Source organism: Mesoplodon mirus, assembly GCF_964341445.2.
Source record: "Mesoplodon mirus genome assembly, chromosome: 4".
NCBI classification, from domain to species: Eukaryota; Metazoa; Chordata; class Mammalia; order Artiodactyla; family Ziphiidae; genus Mesoplodon; species Mesoplodon mirus.
In genome coordinates, this window is record NC_138979.1 from 155,949,956 (window position 1) to 155,974,262 (window position 24,307).

Genomic DNA, 24,307 nt, shown 5'->3' on the forward strand with positions numbered 1-24,307 from the left:
TTTTTTTTTTAATTTATAAGAAATTGAGCCCTGGAAATTAGGTGGCATCTTTTTTTTTAATTGAAGTATAGTTGATTTACAATGTTGTGTTAACTTCTGCTGTACAGCAAAGCAACTCAGTTATACGTAGATATACATTCTTTTTTATATTCTTTTCCGTTATGGTTTATCTCAGTACACTGAAGATAGTTCCCTATGCTATACAGTAGGACCTTGTTGTCCATCCATTCTATATGTAATAGTTTGCATCGACTAACCCCAAACTCCCAGTTCATCCGTCCCCCACTCACCGCCCCTTGGCAACCACAAATCTGTTCTCTATGTCTGTGAGTCTATTTCTGTTTCATAGATAGGTTCATTTGTGTCATATTTTAGATTCCACATATAAGTGATATCATGTGGTATTTGTCTTTCTCTTTCTGACTTACTTCACTTAGTAGGATAATCTCTAGGTCCATCCACGTTGTGCAAATGGCATTATTTCGTTCTTTTGTATGGCTGAGTAATATTCCACTGTATATATGTACCACAGCTTCTTTATTCATTCATCTGTTGATAGACATTTAGGTTGCTTCCATGTCTTGGCTATTGTGAACAGAGCTGCTATGAACATAGGAGTGCCTATATCTTTTTCCTTTTTAATTTTTTTAAAATTTATTTTTTGGCTGTGTTGGGTCTTCATTGCTGTGTGCGGGCTTTCTCTAGTTGCGGCGAGCAGGGGCTACTCTTTGTTGGGGTGAACAGACTTCTCACTGCAGTGGCCTCTCTTGTTGCAGAGCACGGGCACTAGACGTGCAGGCTCAGTAGTTGTGGCACACAGGCTTAGTGGCTCCTTGGCATGTGGGATCTTCCCAGACCAGGGCTTGAACCCATGTCCCCTGCATTGGCAGGCGGATTCTTAACCACTGTGCCACCAGGGAAGTCCCAGGGGTGCATATATCTTTTTGAGTTATAGTTTTTCTGGATATATGCCCAGGAGTGGGATTACTGGGTCATACAGTAGTTCTATTTTTAGTTTTCTGAGGAACCTCCATAATGGCTATACCAACTTACATTCCCACCAACAGTGTAAGGAGGGTTCCCTTTTCTCCACACCCTCTCCAGCACTTGTTGTTTGTAGTTTGTGTACATTTCTTTTGAATTCTTGGTTCTTACTGATTCGTAAGAGCTCTTTGTATATTAAAGAAGTTAGTTCTTTGTTTGGCATATATTTGGCTAATATCCTTTTTTCCCAGTGTGATATTTGTATCTTGACTTTCTGGTGTTTTTAGTCATAAAATCTTTAAGTCTTTATGTAGTTTTTAAAATAATATTTGAATTTCATGTCCAAGATTACCAAAAAACAAGAATAAAAAGTAAACAGTTTTTTCTTTATACTTCTTAGTTTCTTTTTTAAATTAAAAATTTTGGGCCACCTAGAATTAATTTTGGTTTAAGAAATGAATTCAGCTTTATTTGTTTCCATGTTGTCTAGTCACTTTTCCTAACATCATTCACTGAATAGCACATCATTCCCTTCCCCCTGCCATTTGAATTGCAACTATATCTTATGCCAACCCTTCATATTTACATGGGGTCTATTTCTGATCTCTCCATTTTCTTCTATTGATCTGTTTGGTTTTATGCCAGTAGTATCTTTCTACAAAAAGCCTGCAGTCTTTGCTGTGTCTTAATACCTGTAGGTGTATTTCTCTATCTTTAGTTTTTTTCAGATTTTCCCTGATTGTTCACTCATGTTTAAGTGCTCCCAGCTGAATCCTTACTGTCCCCACCACCGCCCCTCCCACTGCCAACACAGTTGTTTTTTGTTATTTAATCAGATTGCACTGAGTTTGTAGATTAAGTCAGGGAGGATTCATACCTTAATATCAGTAAAACTTTTTCAAGAATGAGCTATGTCTTCCCTTTAAGATTCTGTTTAGCTACAGGCTGGCCATCAAGGAAAACATGGATGAACATATATAATACGTGGCTTATTTAGATTACATGACAACGCATGACATAGTTGTTTGTTGTTGCTCATTAACAATGTATGGTTCGGTGCATTGTGCAAAACTGCAGTGAATGCGGTACATAAGATCACATTTCCATGGATCCCAGCACATGCATCTGTGATACGCTGTGCTCAGATGATCTGTGTCTCTGATTTCTCATTGAATAAAACTGCATCTTTAGCATATCCCAGAAGAAGTCATCAAAAGGGCTCTATTCGTTAAAAAATATTAGTATTATCCCTGTTTCCAGACTTTTATGGCCACTTTGTATATTGTACCTAGATAAACTGCTGGGCTGCAGGGGAGGTGCCAGTCCAGAGCATGGTCCTATGGAGGGGACAAGTTGTACCTGTCCCAGCGGTGGCCCTTGAAGAAAGTTGCCCACGTGGCAGGCTGCTTTTTCCAGTTCCCCTTCCCAGCCTCCATTTTCTTTATGTTTAACCTGATTTTAAAAGTCTGCCTTGTTAAAGAAGATGTGGCACATATATACAATGGAATATTACTCAGCCATAAAAAGAAACGAAATTGAGTTATTTGTAGTGAGGTGGATGGACCTAGAGTCTGTCATACAGAGTGAAGTGAGTCAGAAAGAGAAAAACAAATACCGTATGCTAACACATATATATGGAATCTAAAAAAAAAAAATGGTCATGAAGAACCTAGGGGCAAGACAGGAATAAAGATGCAGACCTACTAGAGAATGGACTTGAGGATATGGGGAGGGGGAAGGGTAAGCTGGGACAAAGTGAGAGAGTGGCATGGACATATATACACTACCAAATGTAAAATAGATAGCTAGTGGGAAGCAGCCGCATAGCACAGGGAGACAGGGAGATCAGCTCCGTGCTTTGTGACCACCTAGAGGGGAGGGATAGGGAGGGTGGGAGGGAGGGAGACGCAAGAGGGAGGAGATATGGGGATATATGTATATGTATAGCTGATGCACTTTGTTATAAAGCAGAAACTAACACACCATTGTAAAGCAGTTATACTCCAATAAAGATGTTAAAAAAAAAAAGTCTGCCTTGGGAATTCCCTGGCGGTCCAGTGGTTAGGACTCTGTGCTTTCACTGCTGAGGACCTGGGTTCAGTCCCTGGTCGGGACACTAAGAACCCACAAGCCACACGGTGTGACCAGAAAAAAAAAAAAGTCTGCCTCTGTCATGCTTTATCCTATTGATGGGTCTAACCTAATTGTTTAATTACATGAGTCATCATGAACCACAGGCAAAGTACTTCTGAACGTGACCCACAATGCCAATAACGTACTGCATCAGCCACTGCACAGACTTGCCTCTCTGTTCTGAAAAGTGTTACAAACCGAAGTGCCCAGCCCATGATCAGGGCCTTGCTGAGTGCTAATGGGTTGAATTTTATCCTGGCCCAGCTGGTCCCAACCTCAGTGTTGAGACAGGAGGCTATTGCCGCCTTCAAAATCATCGTACTCTTTATGTTCTATGTGTTACATGGCCCATTATTGCTTTTATTTTTTCACTGAATATCTGACAGGTTCAAGTTCAGTAGATTCTGAATATGAGACACCAGAAGTGCAACGATAACTTACAAACATTGACATGTTACAATTGTGTGACTAGAGCAGAACGGGGTGGTGACCCCCACCGTATGTTGGCCAAGAGGGTGTGTGTTGGGCCTGGGGAGCCCTGAGAGCTGTCACAGCATTTCTTTCCGCTGGCATCCTTTCTCTCAGCCGCAGAGCGTGGCAGTGTTGTTTGGGGGATTGATAACGATCCAGCAGACAAGAACCTGAAGGGGAATCAACTTTGTCCCCCTTTTGATGTGACTGCAGCTCAAAGTCACCAGGACCCTGAAGGCATCCCTGGCTGGAAAGACCAAGCAGGGCCTGGGCTGACCTGAGGAGATCTGGTTATGTGCTGTTTTGGTCTGAGTAATACAAACTCTTATACTTTTCATTTTTCTGTCTTCTTTCTAGCCGTAAGCAGAGAAGTGTTTCCATGCTCACGTTAGGCCAAGAGATGACAGTACTGGGCAGGTCCCCATCAGAGTCATGAACAGATGCTCTGAACCCTGAGGCCAGGAGGGAGGCCGCCTCCGGCCTGCACTTGTCAGGGCCTGGTGGTGGTCCAGGCACTGAAGGCCAGCTTGCTTTGGAGCTGAGGGACTCAGAGTTGGAAGGGGGGTGCCAAGCACATCCAGCCCAGAGTAGTCTGAAGGCACACAGAGGTAGCTTTGTGTTTAGGCTTTCCAGACGGACCGTCTCAATTCTAGTCCCAGCCCAGCCACTCAGTAGCTGTGTGACCTTGGGCTTGTTGTTTTACCTCTCTGGGCCTCAGTTTCCACCTCTGTAAAATAAGGGTAAGAAGAGCACCTATTTGTCAAGACTACTTGAAGATAGAAATAAGCACCTCGTATAGCATCCAGCTTATTGTAGGCCCTCAGTGAACAGACGGTATCAGTTCAGATTAGAAGAGGCCTAATCTTTCCTCATGTTCTTCAGCAGCTGTGGCTGGGAGGGTCAGGCAGAGTTCTAGTACCCTCCACAGACCCAGGAATGCTCTACTCAAGCTGGGTAAACTGATAAGCAGGTGGAAACTGAGCTATCACACCACGTATTCCTAGCATGGACCACCCTCAGAATCCCTCCATCCCTAGATGGCCTCTGGGCTGGGTAGAGAGTGGGAAATGAGACTCCGAGAGCTTGATTGGGCCTGGAATCTTCCTGGATCTGAGCACAGGTGGTCTGGAACAGTGGGCCTGATGCCTTGTCCCAGCCTTAAATAGAGGATCCTAGTTGGCTCAGATATCTAAGGGAATGGGGAATGTGCCCCCTCTCTTTCTTAGTGAGATCACCGTAACCACTAGAACTCTTTCTTGGGGAGACCACGGGTATCATAAAGCTGTGCAGTCATCAGCACCCTGGAGAAGTCAGGTCATGGTGGGAAATCTAACTGGAAGTTCAAGGTGGGCTTCCCAGGCAACCCCTACCTTGTGCTCCTTGGTATGAAATTGAACTAGAACTTCCCAGGCTTGTGAGCATAAGGGTTGCAAGGTGGCATTTCTATAGTAGCCTTAGAGGCTCTAGCTGAGTTGCAGCTGGCTCTGCTGATGGTGAAGCTCTGGGTCAATACAAATAGAGGCCAGAAAACCAGACTCACAGTGAGGCTCCTGGGAAGGGGTCAGGGGAGATGGCCTAGGTCCCTCTTCGTTCTTGGTCCTGTGATTTTAGCAGCCCATGACTAGCAGTCGCTCACCACCCTGCATCCATACGAAGCAGCTGCTCAGCCTTGGTAGCACATTGGAACACCTGGAGAGCTTTAAGAGCCCTTGATGCTTGTGACCCACCCCTAGAGATTCTGATTTAATTAGTCTTGGGTAGGGCCTGGACGTGAGGATGTTAAAAATCTTCCCACATGGGGCTTCCCTGGTGACGCAGTGGTTGGGAGTCCGCCTGCCGATGCAGGGGACATGGGTTCGTGCCCCGGTCCGGGAGGATCCCACATGCCGCAGAGCGGCTGGGCCCATGAGCCATGGCCGCTGAGCCTGCACGTCTGGAGCCTGTGCTCCGCAACGGGAGAGGCCACAACAGTGAGAGGCCCGCGTACCACCAAAAAAAAAAAAAAATCTTCCCACGTGATTCTAATATACAGCCAGGGTTGAGAGTCACTGCTAAAAAGACAGGCAAGCTAATGATAATTAATATATAATTTATGTGCCAGTTACCGCGCTAAATATATTATCTACATTATCTCCTTTAATCCTCACCCTAATCCCCATTTTCCAGATGAAGAAGCATGCTCAGAAAGGGTAGGTGACTTTCCAAGGCCAGAGAGCAATAAGCACTGACATTTTATCCCAGGGCCATGGGATTTCAAAGCCCAGGCTGGTAACCCCTGGTAACTACTTTTGAGGCAATGTGTAAAGGAAGATGGGGACGTATCTGGGGCAGGCCCTTGGTAACCTAGGCGAGTTTCGCCTGTGCCCAAGCTGAGGTTGCCAGCCTGGTGCCGCCCCTGGCATCTTGTCTGGTTGAGCAGGAGCGCTGGCTGTCCAAGCGGGGTTGGCTGCTTCCCCAGAACCCAGCAGCTTGCGGGGAGACCCAGGAGACCCGCCTTTTCATTTGGGAGAGGTGGAACCCAAGCCTGTGCTCTCAGAGATGGTGACTCATGCGCTGTTTCCCAGCTCTCCTAATGAATGGCAGTCTTTCAACTTGGGACACAGCATCAGATGAAATTTTTGTCCTACGGGAGTCAGGAGTGGTTGGGAATCACATTTTGTTCGCCAGGTCTTTTCAGGAAGTGCCAAATCTGCTTTAAACTGCATTTAAAGCAGACTCAGAAAAAAAAGTCAGGAGTCATCCATAAAATAGGACCAGAGCCTTTTTATTTGCAGTTTCAGTGACTTTAGTGAAAGGCAAACCCAGCAGGTACCTGTTTTACTGGCAATAAAAGGAAATTGGGCAGCAGTTATTTAAAAGGAGTTCGAGTTGTTTAAATCTGAAATTTAGGGGTACATGTGCGTATATGTTAAAAGAAAGTTTACAAGGCTTGGAGATTTGGGTTGAACTGTTTTTGATGAAAATGACTTGGAAAATATTTTCCTTTCTTATTTTCGACCTTCTCCTTGGCTGTTTGTTTCCTAAATTTAGCAGTCAAGAAGAAATAAGCAAATCTAGCTGGAAAAACACTGATACAAGTCAGGCAGGTTTCAAAGTTTAATCGAAGTGATTGACTGAAGATAAAAGTCTCTAAGATGAGAAATAATTCTTCCCATTTTATAAAGCGGAGTCATTATTTCAGCTTAAAAAAATTCAGATGTGATTGACCTTATTGGACATGGAAGTGCTGGATTTGGCACTTCCTGAAAAGACAGACTGGTGACGTTTAGGAGGCAGCTGGAGGCAGGAGGCTGGAGGGCTGTGGGAGCCTCATCAGGCTCTCACTCACCATCTTCCCAACCCTTGTCCCTCACCATGGCAACCCAAGGACCTTTTAAGTCGTTGTCCAGATGGAACCTCCTCCTGCCCCCCGCCCTTCCCAAAGGCTGACCACAGCCCTGCCTGCTGGACAAGGCTAGGAATGCCTCACCCGGCTCTGGGCTCAAGTCCCTGGGCCAGATGCCAGAGAACAGCCTGAAAATCTTGGCATGGATGGCTTTCACCCACACTGTGTCACTGCCATTGGTGGCTCATTTGTCGGTTTTTGGGGTTGATTTTTGTTTCTTACTTCTGGAGAATGGCTTGCTTTTCATTGAAAGGGCCGAAGGACTGACATCTCAGAACTTTTGGTTATAAGAGAAGAACAGCCAACTCAAACTAGTTCAAGAGAAAAAAAAAGGACAGATAGGTAGGTTAGTAGTTAGATAGACAGATATAGAGAGATAGAAAAACCCCAAAGTGAACTTGGATCAGATATAATTGGCTCCAGGGACCCCAAACAATATCATTAGAGCTCTTTCTTTCCATCTCTTGGCTCTGATTCTTTCTTCTTGGCTTCATTCTGCAGACAAGATGTCTCCATGTGAGAGGCAGGAAGACTCTCACCTCCCAAGCTGACCAGTGCTGACAAAAAGAGCTCAGTTTATAGAAAAGTCTCAGGGTGGATTCTGATTGGCCCCGATTGAGTCAAATGACCGTTCCTGAACCAGTCCCCTGTGTCTGGGAGTGCAGTAACAAGATCACCCTAGCCTGGGTCTTGTGCCCACCCCATGGTGGTGATTGAGGTGTTGGTGGGATAGGAAGACAGTGATTAACAGCCCTGCCAGGAGCATGTGAGTGAGGAGGTCCCTAAGACGAGCAAAGCTACCCTCACCTTCTTGGTCCACTTCAACTTGCAAGTGTGTGTTAGCTGAGTGTGGGGAGCGGGGGAGGGGGGAGGGGGGGCAGGAGATGCTTGCAGGCATAACAGCTCATCACTCACATACTCATTAGCCATTGTTTTCCAGTCCCATTGGGCACAGTTCTGGGCTTTGGGATCCAGCATTAAACAAAACAGACAATCCCTGCCCTGGTGAAGCTTATATTCTTGTGGGAAGAAGGAGTCAAAAAGATAACATTAATAACAAAAGTGCACATCGAACATCCGATGATGCTACGTGCTATAAGGAAAACCAAAGCAGGCGAGAGGATGGGGAAGGCGAGGGTGGGGCTGAGGCCACAGTTTCACAGATGGTGGTTGGGGGAGGCTCACAGAGGAGCCAGGTTTGAGCAGAGCCCTGCAGGGGGTGAAGGAGGGAGCCATGCAGACAACTGGGAGAAAAGCCTTCCAGAAAGGAAGCAGAAGGAACAAAGGGGCTAAGGAGAAGGTGCTGGCAGGCTCAAGGAAAATAAGGAGGCCAGTGTGGCTGGAGCGGAGCTAGACAGGGGGCAACAGTAGAAGCTGAGTCCAGCGAGGTGACAGGGCATCCGCTCCTGGGCCACTGTGAGCTCTGGGGCTTGTGCCCCGAGGGAGAGTGAAAGCCACCAGAGGTCACGTGTGGTGTCACGTGTGGTCTCAGAGGATCCCATTTGTCCGCTGTGGTTTTCTCCCCACTTGATTATAAGTAAGGTGAGAGCAGGGACACTGTCTAGGTATCCATTCATTCATTCACTCGCTCATTCATTCCTTTATTCAGTGAACATCCGCTCAATACCTACTATGTGCCAGGTGCTAAGAGTTCACTATCTAGTGGAAAAGAAAGAGAAGTAAAGCACAGATGTCAGTGCCACGTGGTATAAGAATTCCACAGACAGCCCCAAATGCCCTCACCCCCTCCAGAAAGGACAGCGGTGCGAGTCCTCCTATCCAGTGGCTCCGACTGGCTCCGAGCCCAGGATCTCGGGTCTCTCAGGCCATTCCAGATATATCTCCTTATGGTCCCGCAGCCTAGAGCCAAAGGATGTATTTACCCCTCACCGATATGCTTAATAAGCAGTGTAACTGGGAGAACAGGATAGCACAACACACTTCCCCTTTGGAAGAGGGGAGCAGGGAGGCAGCATTCACTGGCCACCGGTGCCTGGTGCCTGTGCCATCACCGGACTCCTGCCCCAGCGGGGGTGGGGTGGGCGAGGTTCCATGGCCAGTTCTCCAGCTACCCGTGATCTGAGTTTGAGCGTGGAGGTTTCTTCGTGACCCTCCATGGCCATGCCTGGCATGGGATGGGGGAGAAAAAGGGAGTGACCTAGATTCCTAGATTTCTCTTCTGGGGGCCATACTTTCTGTTTATTTCCATCCTCCCAGCTTCTTGCACAGTGTCTGCACAAACTAGACTTTCAGTAAATAATCTGTTGATTTAACACTAGTGGCATGTGCATAGTACACTGCCTGTGAGACCCAGGGCAGGGGTCTGCTTCAGGCTGTGGAGCATGGGGGAGGGCACTAGGGGTGACCCCTGGATTTGTCACCTGGAGGACCAGCAGGGTGGGACTGCCCACCTCTGCAACAGGCAGCACAGAAAAAGCAGCTGCTTTGGGGACGGATGAAGAATTCATTTTGAGGCATTGAGTTAGAGGTAGAGCCACTGGGACACTCAAAGTCCTGGAGGTCTCAGAGTCAAAGACCAGGGCCAAAGGGAAAGGAGAGTTCAAGAGCTGGAGGGAAATGAGCTGTGGTGCGGGTGTGTGGATAGATATCAGGTAGAAGAGCTCAGGGCAGTGACTGGGGTGAGGCCAGAGAGGGACTGGATAGGAGGTCACACCCGACCCTGCCTCAGCATCACCTCCACTCGGCTGACACAAGGCCAACTGATGTTTCAGCTCTAAACCCCGGGGATGCTGGGTCACCATGAAAGCAGAGCTGAGACCTCTGGGAGGGAGCAGACCCTTGTGCCCTTCTTTACAAGGTGTGTCACAGGTGAAGGGTCTAACCTTGGAGGAGGGTTGGACCATCAGAGGCTATGGGTCTGAGGGAGGGAGAAGCAGACGCATCTTTGAGGATGTCTAGCTCAGTTTTGAGGTCCTGAGAGGAACTTCTCTAGAGATGCTCTTCCACAGCCTTCTCTGTGGCCCTGAAGAAGCTTTGAATGAGGCGCAGGAAGGCAGCAGGCTGGGGATGGGGACAGTGTCAGAACCATTCCTTCCCCTTCCTGGCAAATAGGTGGTGCTCAGTGGAGTTTTGCTGAATGAATGGGTGGATGAATGAATGAGCAAGTGGAGTCAAGCCTCTGTAAACAAATGAATGAATGATCAGGTGATCCTTGGAACTTGCAGAAGGGTGTCCCAGTGCCCGGTAGCTGGTGGCTCTCGATCAATGTTTACTGGGCGATCGGTGAGTGTGGGTTGAGAGCTAAGAGGTTTCCTGAGCCCACAGCGTGGCCGTAAGTCCTAAATAAATAAGCATGGTTATTTCCCTCAGTTGACTGGCAGGGTAATTCATTGGCATACTCTCCCTTTGGGAGCTTCTGCAATTTTTTTTCTTATTTTAGCTCCACCACCATCAGCTGGAGGCCACTTTCCATCTGCCTGATCCCGGGCTGGGTGGAAGTGGGGGGCAGAGTTAGCACCCACTCTTTTCTCTGGTGGGAAGGGCACAAAGGAACCCTCATCCTCACTCTCACAGTAGACAGCTTGGGTCCTTCTAGCAATCCAGGGATCAAGCCAGAACATCCTTCCTCTCTCTCTGCTCCCCTCTCCCTCCTTCCTTCACTCCTTCTTTCTATTTTTTTTTTAGATGTCCTTACCTTTGTTTTCTTTTTGAATTTTATTTTTTTTTATACAGCAGGTTCTTATTACTTATCCATTTTATACATATTACTGTATATATGTCAACCCTAATCTCCCAATTCATCCCACCACCAACACCCGCTACCACTTTCCCCCCTCAGTGTCCATACTTTTGTTTCTCTGCATCTGTGTCTCAATTTCTGCCCTGCAAACCGGTTCATCTGTACTATTTTTCTAGGTTCCACATATATGCGTTAATATACGATATTTGTTTTTCTCTTTCTGACTTACTTCCCTCTGTATGACAGTCTCTAGATCCATCCACATCTCTAAAATGACCCAGTTTTGTCCCTTTTTATGGCTGAGTAATATTCCACTGTATATATGTACCACATCTTCTTTATCCACTAGTCTGTTGATGGGCATTTAGGTTGCCTCCATGACCTGGCTATTGTAAATAGTGCTGCAGTGAACATTGGGGTGCATGTGTCTCTCTCTTTTTTTTTTTTTTGCAGTACACGGGCCTCTCACTGTTGAGGCCTCTCCCGTTGCGGAGCACAGGCTCTGGACGCGCAGGCTCAGCGGCCATGGCTCACGGGCCTAGCCGCTCCGTGGCATATGGGATCTTCCTGGACTGGGGCACGAACCCATGTCCCCTGCATCAGCAGGCAGACTCAACCACTGCGCCACCAGGGAAGCCCACATGTGTCTTTTTGAATTACGGTTTTCTCTGGGTATATGCCCAGTAGTGGGATTGCTGGGTCATATGGTCATTCTATTTTCAGTTTTTTGAGGAACCTACATACTGTTCTCCACAGTGGCTGTATCAATTTACATTCCCACCAACAGTGCAAGAGGGTTCCCTTTTTTCCACACCCTCTCCAGCATTTGTTGTTTGTAGATTGTCTGATGATGCCCATTCTAACTGGTGTGAGGTGATACCTCAGTGTAGTTTTGATTTGCATTTCTCTAATAATTAGTGATGTTGAGCAGCTTTTCATGTGCTTCTTGGCCATCTGTATGTCCTCTTTGGAGAAATGTCTGTTTAGGTCTTCTGCCCATTTTTGGATTCGGTTGTCTGTTTTGTTAATATGAGCTGCATGAGCTGTTTATATATTTTGGAGATTAATTCTTTGTCCGTTGAGTCGTTTGCAAATATTTTCTCCCATTCTGAGGGTTATCTTCTCATCTTGTTTGTAGTTTCTTTTGCTTTGCAAAAGCTTTTAAGTTTCATTAGGTCCCATTTGTTTATTTTTGTTTTTATTTCCATTACTCTAGGAGCTGGGTCAAAAAAGATCTTGCTGTGATTTATGTCAAAGAGTGTTCTTCCTATGTTTTCCCCTAAGAGTTTTATAGTGTCCGGTCTTGCATTTAGGTCTGTAATCCATTTTGAGTTCATTTTTGTGTATGGTGTTAGGGAGTGTTCTAATTTCATTCTTTTACATGTAGCTGTCCGGTTTTCCCAGCACCACTTATTGAAGAGACTGTCTTTTCTCCATTGTATATCCTTGCCTCCTTTGTCATAGATTAGTTGACCATAGATGTGTGGGTATATCTCTGGGCTTTCTATCCTGTTCCATTGATCTATATTTCTGTTTTTGTGCCAGTACCATATTGTCTTGATTACTGTAGCTTTGTAGTATAGTCTGAAGTCAGGGAGTCTGATTCCTCCAGCTCCGTTTTTTCCCCTCAAGACTGTTTTGTCTATTCGGGGTCTTTTGTGTCTCCATACAAATTTTAAGATTTTTTGTTCTAGTTCTGTAAAAAATGCCATTGGTAATTTGATAAGGATTGCATTGAATCTGTAGATTGCTTTGGGTAGTATAGTCATTTTCACAATGTTGATTCTTCCAGTACAAGAGCATGGTATATCTGTCCATCTGTTTGTATCATCTTTAGTTTCTTTCATCAGTGTCTTATAGTTTTCTGCATACAGGTCTTTTGTCTCCCTAAGTAGGTTTACTCCTAGGTATTTTATTCTTTTTGTTGCAATGGTAAATGGGAGTGTTTCCTTAATTTCTCTTTTAGATTTTTCATCATTAGTGTATAGGAATGCAAGAGATTACTGTGCATTAATTTTGTATCCTGCAACTTTACTAGATTCATTGATTAGCTCTAGTAGTTTTCTGGTGACATCTTTAGGATTCTCTATGCATAGTATCATGTCATCTGCCAAGAGTGACAGTTTTGTTTTTTTTTTAAAGATGATATTGGGGGTAGGAGTTTATTAATTTATTTATTTTTGCTGTGTTGCGTCTTCGTTTCTGTGCAAGCGCTTTCTCTAGTTGTGGCAAGCGGGGGCCACTCTTCATCGCAGTGCGTGGGCCTATCACTATCGTGGCCTCTCTTTTTGTGGAGCACAGGCTCCAGACGCGCAGGCTCAGCAGTTGTGGCTCACAGGCCTAGTTGCTCCGCGGCATGTGGGATCCTCCCAGACCAGGGCTCGAACCCGTGTCCCCTGCATTAGCAGGCAGATTCTCAACCACTGCGCCACCAGGGAAGCCCAACAGTGACAGTTTAACTTCTTCTTTTCCAATTTGTATTCCTTTTATTTCTTTTTCTTCTCTGATTGCCATGGCTAGGAGTTCCAAAACTATGTTGAATAATAGTGGTAAGAGTGGACATTCTTGTCTTCTTCCTGATCTTAGAGGAAATGCTTTCAGTTTTTCACCATTGAGACTGATGTTTGCTGTGGGTTTGTCTTATACAGCCTTTATTATGTTGAGGTAGGTTCCCTGTATGCCCACTTTCTGGAGAGTTTTTATCATAACTGCATGTTGAATTTTGTCAAAAGCTTTTTCTGCATCTGCTGAGATGACCATATGGTTTTTCTTCTTCAATTTGTTAATATGGTGTATCACTTTGATTGATTTGCATATATAGAAGAATCCTTGCATCCCTGGGATAAATCCCACTTGATCATGGTGTATGATCCTTTTAATGTGTTGTTGGATTCTGTTTGCTAGTATTTTGTTGAGGATTTTTGCATATATATTAATCAGTGATATTGGTCTATAATTGTCTTTTTCTCTAGTATCTTTGTCTGGTTTTGGTATCAGGGTGATCGTGGCTTCATAGAATGAGTTTGGAAGTGTTCCTTCCTCTGCAATTTTTTGGAAGTGTTTGAGAAGGATGGATGTTAGCTCTTCTCTAAATGTTTGATAGAATTCACCTGTGAAGCCATCTGGTCCTGGACTTTTGTTTGTTGGAAGATTTTAAATCACAGTTTCAATTTCATTACTTGTGATTGGTCTGTTCATATTTTCTGTTTCGTCTTGGTTCAGTATTGAAAGGTTATATACCTTTCTAAGAATTTTTCCATTTCTTCCAGGTTGTCCATTTTATTGGCATAGAGTTGCTTGTAGTAGTCTCTTAGGATGCTTTGTATTTCTGAGGTGTCTGTTGTAACTCCTCCTTTTTCATTCCTAATTTTATTGATTTGAGTTCTCTCCCTCTTTTTCCTGATGAGTCTGGCTACTGGTTTATCAATTTTGTTTATCTTCTCAAAGAACCAGCTTTTAGTTTTATTGATCTTTGCTTTGTTTTCTTTGTTTCTATTTCATTTATTTCTGCTTTGATATTTATGATTTCTTTCCTTATGTTAACTTTGGGTTTTGTTTGTTCTTCTTTCTCTAGTTCCTTTTGGTGTAAGGTTAGATTGTTTATTTCAGATTTTTCTTGTTTCTTGAAGTAGGCTTGTCTTGCTATAAACTACCCTCTTAGACCTGCTTTTGCTGCATCCCATAGGTTTTAGATCATCGTGTTTTCATTGTTATTGGTCTCTATGTATTTTTTGATTTCCTCTTTGATTTCTTCAGTGATCTCTTGGTTATTTAGTAACGTATTGTTTAGCCTCCATGTGTTTGTGTTTACTATGTTGTTTTCCCTGTAATTGATTTCTAATCTCATAGCATTGTGGTCAGAAAAGATGCTTGATATGATTTCAATTTTGTTAAATTTACTGAGGCTTGATTTGTGACCCAAGATGTGATCTATCCTGTAGAATGTTCCGTGTGCAGTTGAGAAGAAAGTGTAATCTGCTGTTTTTGGATGGAATGTCCCATAAATATCAATTAAATCTACGTGATCTATTGTGTCATTTAAAGCTTGTGTTTCCCTATTAATTTTCTGTTTGGATGATCTGTCCATTGGTGTAAGTGAAGTGTTAAAGGTCCCCCACTATTATTGTGTTACTGTCGATTTCCTCTTTTATAGATGTTAGCAGTTGCCTTATGTATTGAGGTGCTCGTACGTTGGGTGCATATAGATTTATAATTGTTATATCTTCTTCTTGGATTGATCCCTTGATCATTATGTAGTGTCCTTCCTTATCTCTTGTAACAAGGAAGTCTTTATTTTAAAGTCTGTTTTACCTGATATGAGTATTGCTACTCCAGCTTTCCTTTGATTTCCATTCGCATGGAATATCCTTTTCCATCTCCTCACTTTCAGTCTGTATGTGTCCCTAAGTCTGAAGTGGGTCTCTTGTAGACAGCATATATATGGGTGTTTTTTGTTTTTTTGTTTTTTTGCGGTACGCAGGCCTCTCACTGTTGTGGCCTCTCCTGTTGCGGAGCACAAGCTCCGGATGTGCAGGCTCAGCGGCCATGACTTACGGGCCCAGCCACTCCGCGGCATGTGGGATCCTCCTGGACCGGGGCACGAACCCATGTCCCCTACATCGGCAGGCGGACTCTCAACCACTGCGCCACCAGGGAAGCGCTGGGTGTTGTTTTTGTATCCATTCAGCGAGCCTGAGTCTTTTGGTTGGAGCACTTAATCCATTCACTTTTAAGGTAATTGTTGATATGTATGTTCCTATTACAATTTTCTTAATTGTTATGGGTTTGTTTCTGTAGTCCTTTTCTTCTCTTGTGTTTCCCACTTAGAGAAGTTCCTTTAGCATTTGTTGTAGAGCTGGTTTTGTGGTGCTGAATTCTCTTAGCTTTTGCTTGTCTGTAAAGCTTTTGATTTCTCCATGGAATCTGAATGAGATCCTTGCCAGGTAGAGTAATCTTGGTTGTAGGTTCTTCCCTTTCATCACTTTAAATATGTTATGCCACTCCCATCTGGCTTGTAGAGTTTCTGCTGAGAAATCAGCTGTTAACCTTATGGGAGTTCCCTTGTATGTTATTTGTTGTTTTTCTCTTGCTGCTTTCAATAATTTTTCATTGTCTTTAATTTTTGCCAATTTGATTACTATGTGTCTCGGCATGTTTCTCCTTGGGTTTGTCCTGTCTGGGAGTCTCTGTGCTTCCTGGACTTGGGTGGCTATTTCCTTTCCCATGTTAGGGAAGTTTTCGACTATAGTCTCTTCAAATATTTTCCCAGGTCCTTTCTCTCTCTCTTCTCCTTCTGGGACCCCTATAATGCAAATGTTGTTGCATTTAATGTTGTCCCGGAGATCTCTTAGGCTGTCTTCATTTCTTTCCATTCTTTTTTCTTTGTTCTGTTCCGTGGCCGTGAATTCCACCATTCTGTCTTCCAGGTCACTCATCTGTTCTTCTGCCTCAGTTATTCTGCTATTGATTCTTTCTAGTGTATTTTTCATTTCAGTTATTTTATTATTCATCTCTGTTTGTTTGTTCTTTAACTCTTCTAGGTCTTTGTTAAACATGTCTTACATCTTCTCGATATTTGCCTCCATTCTTCTTCTGAGGTCCTGGATCATCTTCACTGTCATTATTCTGAATTCTTTTTCTGGAAGGTTGCCTATCTCCACTTCATTTAGTTGTTTTCCTGGAGTTTTATCTTGTTCCTTCATCTGGTACATAGCGCTCTACCTTTCATCTTGTCTATCTTTTTGTGAATGTGGTTTTTGTTCCGCAGGCTGCAGGATTGTAGTTCTTCTTGCTTCTGCTGTCTGCCCTCTAGTGGATGAGGCTATCTAAGAGGCTTGTGCAAGTTTCCTGATGGGAGGGACTGGTGGTGGGTAGAGCTGGCTGTTGCTCTGGTGGGCAGAGCTCAGTAAAACTTTAATCCGCTTATTTGCTGATGGGTGGGGCTGGGTTCCCTCCCTGTTGGTTGTTTGGCCTGAGGCGGCCCAACACTGGAGCCTACCCGGCTCTTTGGTGGGGCTAATGGAGGACTCTGGGAGGGCTCACACCAAGAAGTACGTCCCAGAACTTCTGCTGCCAGTGTCCTAGTCCTCACAGTGAGACACAGCCGCCCCCCGCCTCTGCAGGAGAACCCCTAACACTAGCAGGTAGGTCTGGTTCAGTCTCCTATGGGGTCACTGCTCCTTCCCCTGGGTCCCAATGCACACACTACTTTGTGTGTGCCCTCCAAGAGTGGAGTCTCTTTTTCCTCCAGTCTTGTCGAAGTCCTGCAATCAAATCCCACTAGCCTTCAAAGTCTGATTCTCTAAGAATTCCTCCTCCCGTTGCCGGGTCCCCAGGCTGGGAAGCCTGACATGAGGCTCAGAACCTTTACTCTCGTGGGTGGACTTCTGTGGTATAAGTATTCTCCAGTTTGTGAGTCACTCACCCAGCAGTTAAGGGATTTGATTTTATTGTGATTGCACCCCTCCGACTGTCTCATTACAGTTTCTCCTTTGTCTTTGGATGTGGGGTATCTTTTCTGGTGAGTTCCAGTGTCTTCCTGTCGATGATTGTTCAGTAGTTAGTTGTGATTCCGGTGTTCTCACAAGAGGGAGTGAGAGCACGTCCTTCTACTCCGCCATCTTGAACCAATCCCCTCCTTCCACTCATTCTCTCTTTCCTGCAACAGACTGCAAGTCTATGGGGACTCTGACCCATCTGTCTAGTCCCTGGCATGGCACCAAATAAGAATATCACAGTGCGGCAGTGCAGCTGTTGTCACCATCCTGAGTATGTGTGTGGCACAGGGCTGGGCCCAGTACACATGAGGAAACCTCCCTCACTGGCTCTGGCCTCAGGGAGCTCAGGGACTGGCTCCTAGGAGGCATGAACACTACAGAGAGGCAGCTCTAGGAGACAGGCACTCCCTGGAACCTTTGCATTCCTGTCCCATGAGGCTGGGAGCTAGGCTCTCAGGGGAATGTGGAGGCCCTGGGCTGCAGGCGGATCACCCAACATGTCCATCTCCTCTCCACAGGTCGAGCTGTCCTCTTGGGACTGTCCCTCTAGAGACTAGGGCTGTGATGGAGTTCTCACGCAGGGGTTCTGTGCCTGGACAACTCTTACCCGCCTTCCTGCTGCCCCTGTGGGCCCACAGCTCCTGCCCAGGCTGCTGGTCAAGTGGAAGGGGCGGAGTCGAGATGCACTCACCATTAATGATATTTCCAGGCAACATCCGGCTGGCAGTGTGTTTCCGATAATGAGATGTCAGGATCCATCCACTCATCCATGCATCTCAGATGTATCTTTCCCCAGTGTCTTTCATGGCAGTACTTTGGGAGAACAAAGCAGGGTGTGGCTAAGAGGAGGGAGGCTGGGCCATGGCATCTGTCATCCATCACTCCCCAGCACTTAGCACCAGGGTGCCCCGGAGGCCTGACGTGAGCTATTTCAGCAGCAAACACAAGTCCCAGAGAAGATGCATCACAAGTCCCAGAGAAGATGCGTCCTAGCAGCTCTGGCATTAGCCTGTGAGGGCCCGCCTGACCTCACAGGTGGTTCTCTGGGCAGCAGTTTGTACCAGCGTTGGATGTTTTACTGATCAGGCACCTCCTTCATGCCTAGCCCAGTGTCAGGCCCAAGTTTATCCCTAGGAGACTGTCAATCTGCAGGTTGCTTGGTGACCTCTCAGGACACCTCATCTTGGGGGTCAGGTGCCCTCCAGGTGTCACCATCTCCATATCCAGCGAAGAGCACTGGTCAAGAGTGTGGGCTTCAGAGTCAGAACAACCATTTTGACTCCAGAAACCTGTGACTTACTAGCTCTGACCTTGAGCTTTTTTATTAATAGGCTTTATTTTTTAAGAGCAGTTTTAGGTGCACAAAGTTGAGCGGAAAGTACGGAGAGTTCCCATGTACTCCCTGCCCCCACACTTGGGGGTACTGTCACGAGCCTCAGTTTTCCTCATCTGTACAATGGGGGAAATAACGATCTCCTGCTCACAGGTACAAATGAGGTAATGCAGTTGGGTCCTACCGTGTCGTAAGTGCTTACCACACAGTGGCTACTTTATCCTCTTGCCTGTGGCCCCTCTGATGCTGACCTTTGTCTCAGGTGACAGGAACACCCTCGAAAGGCTTTGATGAGAAGGCGTACCTGGCAGCCAAGCAGCTGAAGCCTGGAGAGGACCCCTACAGACAGCATGCCTTCAACCAGCTGGAGAGCGACAAGCTGAGCCCTGACCGGCCCATCCGGGACACCCGCCATTACAGGTGTGGCCTCCATTGTGCCGGAGGAGAAAGAAAGGTGGAGGGAAGGGCCAGCAGCAGTTGGCTTTTCTTTGGTTCATGTGGATTTAAGAAATGAGGAAGATTTCTTCAGACTCGGTCCAGCTATTGAGACATTCAAACCCTTACCATCTGTCGTTTTCCTGACTCATCTTCATTTCATTGACCTCCTGAGAGCCTGAGAGGTCCAAGAAGACTTCCCAGCGAGGCCAGAGAGTTCCCTAAATACCTCAGGCTGGAATCCCAGCAAGAGTGACCTGCCAGGGAACCACGGGGAGGTCTGAAGGGTGTGGGGTAGCCTGGCATTCTTGGTGCCCGTCTGGTGATGTCTGAGGTGAAGAGGGGCCGCCAGCCCTGCCTGCACCGTGCAAACAGTAGAGTGCTATGCCCTGCCCCACTGGTATCCCTTTCCTTCCTCTCTTCCTGCCCCACTGCCTCCACTTCCTCAGCAACTCCCAGAAATGCTTGGCAGTCTTGCTCTTTGTTCTCCCAGAGTGGTAGGTGGCAGAGGCCCTAGACCAGGAGCAAGGACACCTTCCATGCTGATCCCAGCTCGGACTCTGCTCAGTGTGAGGGGGCAAGTCATCAGCCCCCTCCCTGGTTCAGGCCCTGTAGTGTCCCGTCTGGAGGATACGAGTCTCCACCTCCGATCTCTCCTCTTCCTGCCCTCACCTATGGGAACAGTCTAAGCTCCTTTCCCTGAGGTACAAGCCACCTGGTCCCCTTCGAGCCTCTGCTCCTTTGCACCCAGTCCTTGGTGCTCCCTCAGTCCTGGACTCCTCTGGCCTCCCTCCTTGTTTGCACACACAGGCCGCTTCCTCTGCCTGAACGCCTCCCCGCCACACCCTTACGACTCTCCTCAGTGTCCTCTCCTCCGGGGAAGGGTCCTTGCCAACCCAGTCCGGTTTGGGGGCCTCCTCTGTGCTCTGTGCAGACATCGATCAAGGCAGCGAGGGGGCATTGGAGCTGACCCACTTGTGCGCCTGCAGCTTTGAATGGCCAGCATGGGCTGCTTTGGAGCCGGCTGTGTGCCCAGCGCCGGGCAGGTCCTGGTTTGAGGGTAGGCGAGGGTGACTTGGGTCAAGATTGCTTTTCCTTCTGAAGCAGCTACTCTGCAGCACAACGGATGTGTGTGACATAAAGGTGCAGAAGGGGGCCTGCTTCTAGCACCTTCCTTGTCACTCACGGAGACCAGAAGTCCAGTGGGCTTGGCATCCTTCCTGGGCACTAGATCCTTGGGGTTCAAAGACAGAGACCTGGGGCCATAGAGGTCAGTACACGGGGGCTGGGTGCCCAGGAAGTGACTGCTTCTCCCAGGGCTCCCCATCTCAACAGACCAAGCCCCCTCCCACCCCCAAACCCACAAGCCTCTGGGAGGAGAGGCACTTGGGACGCCTGGCTTCCCAGGGCAGAGGTGAATTTCTCTACCCCTCCCACCTGCCTGACACCCTCTCTCAAGGAGGATTGTTTTAAGGCCTCTCAGGATTTCTCCGGTGGGGGTCCCAGGCTAGTGGAACTTGCCTGTCTGACCTGGGCTGCTCTGCAGGGCAGGCAGTGGGCCTGGGAATTCAGCTGTAAGCCGCTGTCAGTGGAATTAATGCCATAATGAAAAAACAGTCACCGCTGGAATAGTCAGAGCAATTGTAACAAAGAAGATTGCCATGAAAACTAGCACTGCGGCTGCCTCCCCGCCGCGGCCCCAGGAGCACCACTAAATGCATTCACAGAAGCATTCGCAGAACCGACAAGGATGAAGCCTGGCAGGGATGGATCATTTTAATTCCCTTTTCTGAGCACGGGGAAGCCAATGGGCCCCAAATGTGGTGTCTGGAGAAGGCGGAGCGCAGAGCTGCTCGGGGAGGGAGTGAGGTAGGGGGAACTGCCTTTGATGTGTCCTCAGAGACTTGGTTTCCCCTAGGTGTCCCAGGGCCCATGGGAAGAGTGAGGCTGCTCCCCTGCCTGGTGTCACCAGGTGGCTGTTAATGGTGGCAGCGAGAGGGAGGAATTCACGGGAGGGCAGGATGGGAACGATTCCTCTCCAGATCCCACGAGATGTCAGGAGCTGCTCCATCTGAAGGAAGAAGCTACAGGGTGTCAGAGACAAAGAGACGCCATTTTCCCTCTTCTCCCCTCCACCATTTTGTCTCTCTTGGCTGCCCCATCGGGCAGGGAGTTCTGTCTGTTGGTCCAGGGCTTGATCCTGGGGCCTGTGTGGTGCCTATACACGTCGATCCCTCCTCGACACTTCAGTGACTGTGGGGCTCTGAGGGCTCTAGGTCTTTTGTAAAGAGCACCCAGGCCTGGGAAGGTCCCCCAACCTGTGCTTCCCTCCAAGGACTCCAGGCTGGGCAGCCTGAGTGGGGTGGGCATGGGTGTGGAGGCCCAGGGCCCACGCCTGGCTTCAGGGGGCAGCAGTCTGGACAAAGAGAAGCTAAAACCTGCCCTGAGAACACTCTCACAGCTGCCCTCTGACCTCTCTGCTCTCTTCTCAGTTGCCCATCCGTGTCCTATTCCTCGGACTTGCCGGCCACCAGCGTCATCATCACCTTCCACAACGAAGCCCGCTCTACCCTCCTGCGCACGGTGAAAAGGTAAGCCCCACCTTGGATCTTTCATCTCAGTGGTGCTGCTCCCCCAGGCCTCGGGGATCTGCTGGGCCCTGGCAGGGGAGGACAGTGAGACTGGATGCTGTGGCCAGATGGCGTGAAGACCAGCAGGCACTGGCAGGGGGGGTTCTTCCCTTCTGAGAGGCTGAGGCTGGTGCATCAGGGTCAGGGAGACCCAAGAAGTCCAGCTATTAGCGAGATGCACAAACACAAGGTCAGGTCCCCAGGACTCGGGCAGAAATGCAGGGGTCAGGAGCCCAGGGCGGTGGGGACGGACGTGAGGCCTCAGGTGGTTGGATGCCAGCCCAGTAGGCACCTGTCAGCGATTCAGAGAGCGGTGCCCCTCCTGTTCTCCTAAGCTTGGCCCCGTGGTCAAGTTTGACTTCTACTCATCTCATTTCTGAATGAACTTAGATAAGAATAGGATTCGGGGGCTTCCCTGGTGGCGCAGTGGTGGAGAGTCTGCCTGCCGATGCAGGGGACACGGGTTTGTGCCCCGGTCCGGGAAGATCCCACATGCCACGGAGCGGCTGGGCCCGTGAGCCATGGCCGCTGAGCCTGCACGTCCGGAGCCTGTGCTCCGCAATGGGAGAGGCCACAGCAGTGAGAGGCCCGCGTACCGCAAAAAAAAAAAAAAAAAAGAATAGGATTAGGAATGGAGTACCCAGTAATATTCCAGGGATTAAAGAAGTTTAGGTTTCCTTCACCAGGGAATGAAGGAGGAGGAGGGATGGAGGGAGGGAAAGAGTTGGCGGGGGAGCTTTCTGAGAACACCCCCCTGACCCATCAGGCCAGAAGGAGCCTCGCTAGCTTTCCAAGCAGACAGCTTCGGGGTCAGCGGGGGTTGTCCTCAGGTGGGCTTGTTAAGTCCAGGTGGCCAGAGCAGCTAAGGTCCTGCCTCAACAGCTAAACTAGGGCAGTCCCTACCCCCCATCTGGGGTGGGTCCCAAGTACCTGAGGGTCCAGGCAGCAGGGTCGGCAGGGTCTTAGAGGAGCCTGAGGAACACACTGCCCCTCAGCCATTGACCAGGGCCCAGAAGGTTTGCTAGCAGCTGCCCGTGGCCAGTGTGCTGGCTTCTGAGGTGGGCGGTGGGGGAACCCATGGCAGGAAGAAGGAAGTAGAAGGTGGCCCCTAAATCTGGGCTCCTCTGTCCCCGTCACCCCTCCAGCGTCCTGAACAGAACTCCTGCCAGCCTGATCCAGGAGATCATTCTAGTGGATGACTTCAGTTCAGATCGTAAGTATGCACCTTCTTTTTTTGCACCCCTTCACACCCCATTTCCCCGGAAGGCCAAGGGAAGCACTCTTGAGGCTGTTCTGGCCATCACAGGCTGACCCCTGCTCCCCACGGGAACCTTCCGGCTTTTCTGGGTGCCCTCCTGGCCTCTGCTCCCTGGTGCAAAAGGAGTGGCGTTGCTTTGATGGGACACCAGTGAGATGACATTTAAAAAACAATTAAACTGCATCAGCAGCATCCTTCATTATCACAACTGCCAGGTGCAGAATATTGTCCCCACAATCTAGCTCCGAGGCTGTTGGACTGGTGACAGTGCTGGTGCTCTCTGGTGCCCCCTGGGGGGTAATGCCACAAGTACAGGCAGTCCTCAGCCTGGCCGGGGAGTGGAGGACAGGGCAATCCTTTGGCCAGTGGAGATGACCACTCTCCTGCATGCCTCGCCTTCCCCTGGGCCTGGTCTGGAGAAGCTCCTGGGAAGTTCCAGTAGTGGTCGAACCACATGTGGTCTGATGTCAGTATCTGAATGAGCTTGCTTCCTTCTCTCCACCCTCAGCTGAAGACTGTCTTCTCCTGACCAGGATCACCAAGGTCAAATGCCTGCGCAATGACCGGCGGGAAGGTAAGTTCTTGGACCCTAGGTGCCACCGCGGACCTCTTTTGATCTAGCCTTCTGCACCTCCCCGCTCCCTTTTGGTGCCATGTCATACCAAGCCAGCATGGTCCTGCTGCATTCCTGGTGGCCAGGACCAAGGTCTGGGGAAAGACCCTCTTGCTATCTTGGGTCAGCCCCTATCACAGTATGACTGTAGGTAAGTAGCTCTACTTCCGGCTGCCTTCGTTGTCTCTCATGAGAAATGGGAATAATAATAGTACCCTTTCTGTCCTGCACAGTTATCGTAAGGATTAAATACTTTGAGAAAACCACAGGGCAGTATAAAGCAGATGTGACCTCACTTCCAATCAAGAGGTGTTTTGGAGCAGCGACTACAGCATAGGATTGTACACGGCACTCTAGGGGACACAGAAGAAGTATAAATATGGTCCCCGCCCTCGGAGAGCTTATTATGGAGCTGAGGCTGGTTATAATTATATGGGGGTAGAAAGGAGATGGAGGAGAGGGGAATGATCGGAGAGGGCACCTGGATTGGGTGAAGGGGTTGTGAGACAGATGCATAGGGCACAAGGGAGGGCGTTCCAGGCCCAGGGACTCCGCGAGCAAAGGCATCAGTCCGGCCTGGGTACAGGAAGTACTAACAGCCTCCTCCTACGTTTCCTGCGTTCTCACCCTGTAGCATTCACTCTGCCCACCTTCTCATGTTCAGTCCTCATAACAGCCCATCATTCTGTTTTGCAAGTAAAGAAACTGGGGTTTAAGAAGGTTCGGTAATTTGCCTGGAGTGATGAATAAAGGAACCAGGATTCCACCCCGGGGCAGGGGGCCTACCCAGAGCCCAGCCTCTTAACCTCCCTCTATTTAGTCTCCCCCTTCCTGGGAGAATTGGGCCTGGTCAGCACGAGGAATGAGT

At 48.1% G+C, this 24,307-nt stretch overlaps 1 protein-coding gene across 2 annotated transcripts in view; it reads left to right on the forward strand.

The window, feature by feature from the left end:
- Nucleotides 1-24,307, forward strand: part of GALNT16 (polypeptide N-acetylgalactosaminyltransferase 16) — a 100,574-nt gene that overhangs the window by 51,223 nt on the left and 25,044 nt on the right. For both annotated transcript variants that reach the window (XM_082619466.1, XM_082619467.1), the window contains exons 2-5: nt 18,766-18,923; nt 21,431-21,529; nt 22,714-22,781; nt 23,335-23,400. In XM_082619466.1, coding sequence (XP_082475592.1) covers nt 18,766-18,923; nt 21,431-21,529; nt 22,714-22,781; nt 23,335-23,400 — 391 coding nt within the window. The remainder of the gene's footprint in view (nt 1-18,765; nt 18,924-21,430; nt 21,530-22,713; nt 22,782-23,334; nt 23,401-24,307) is intronic.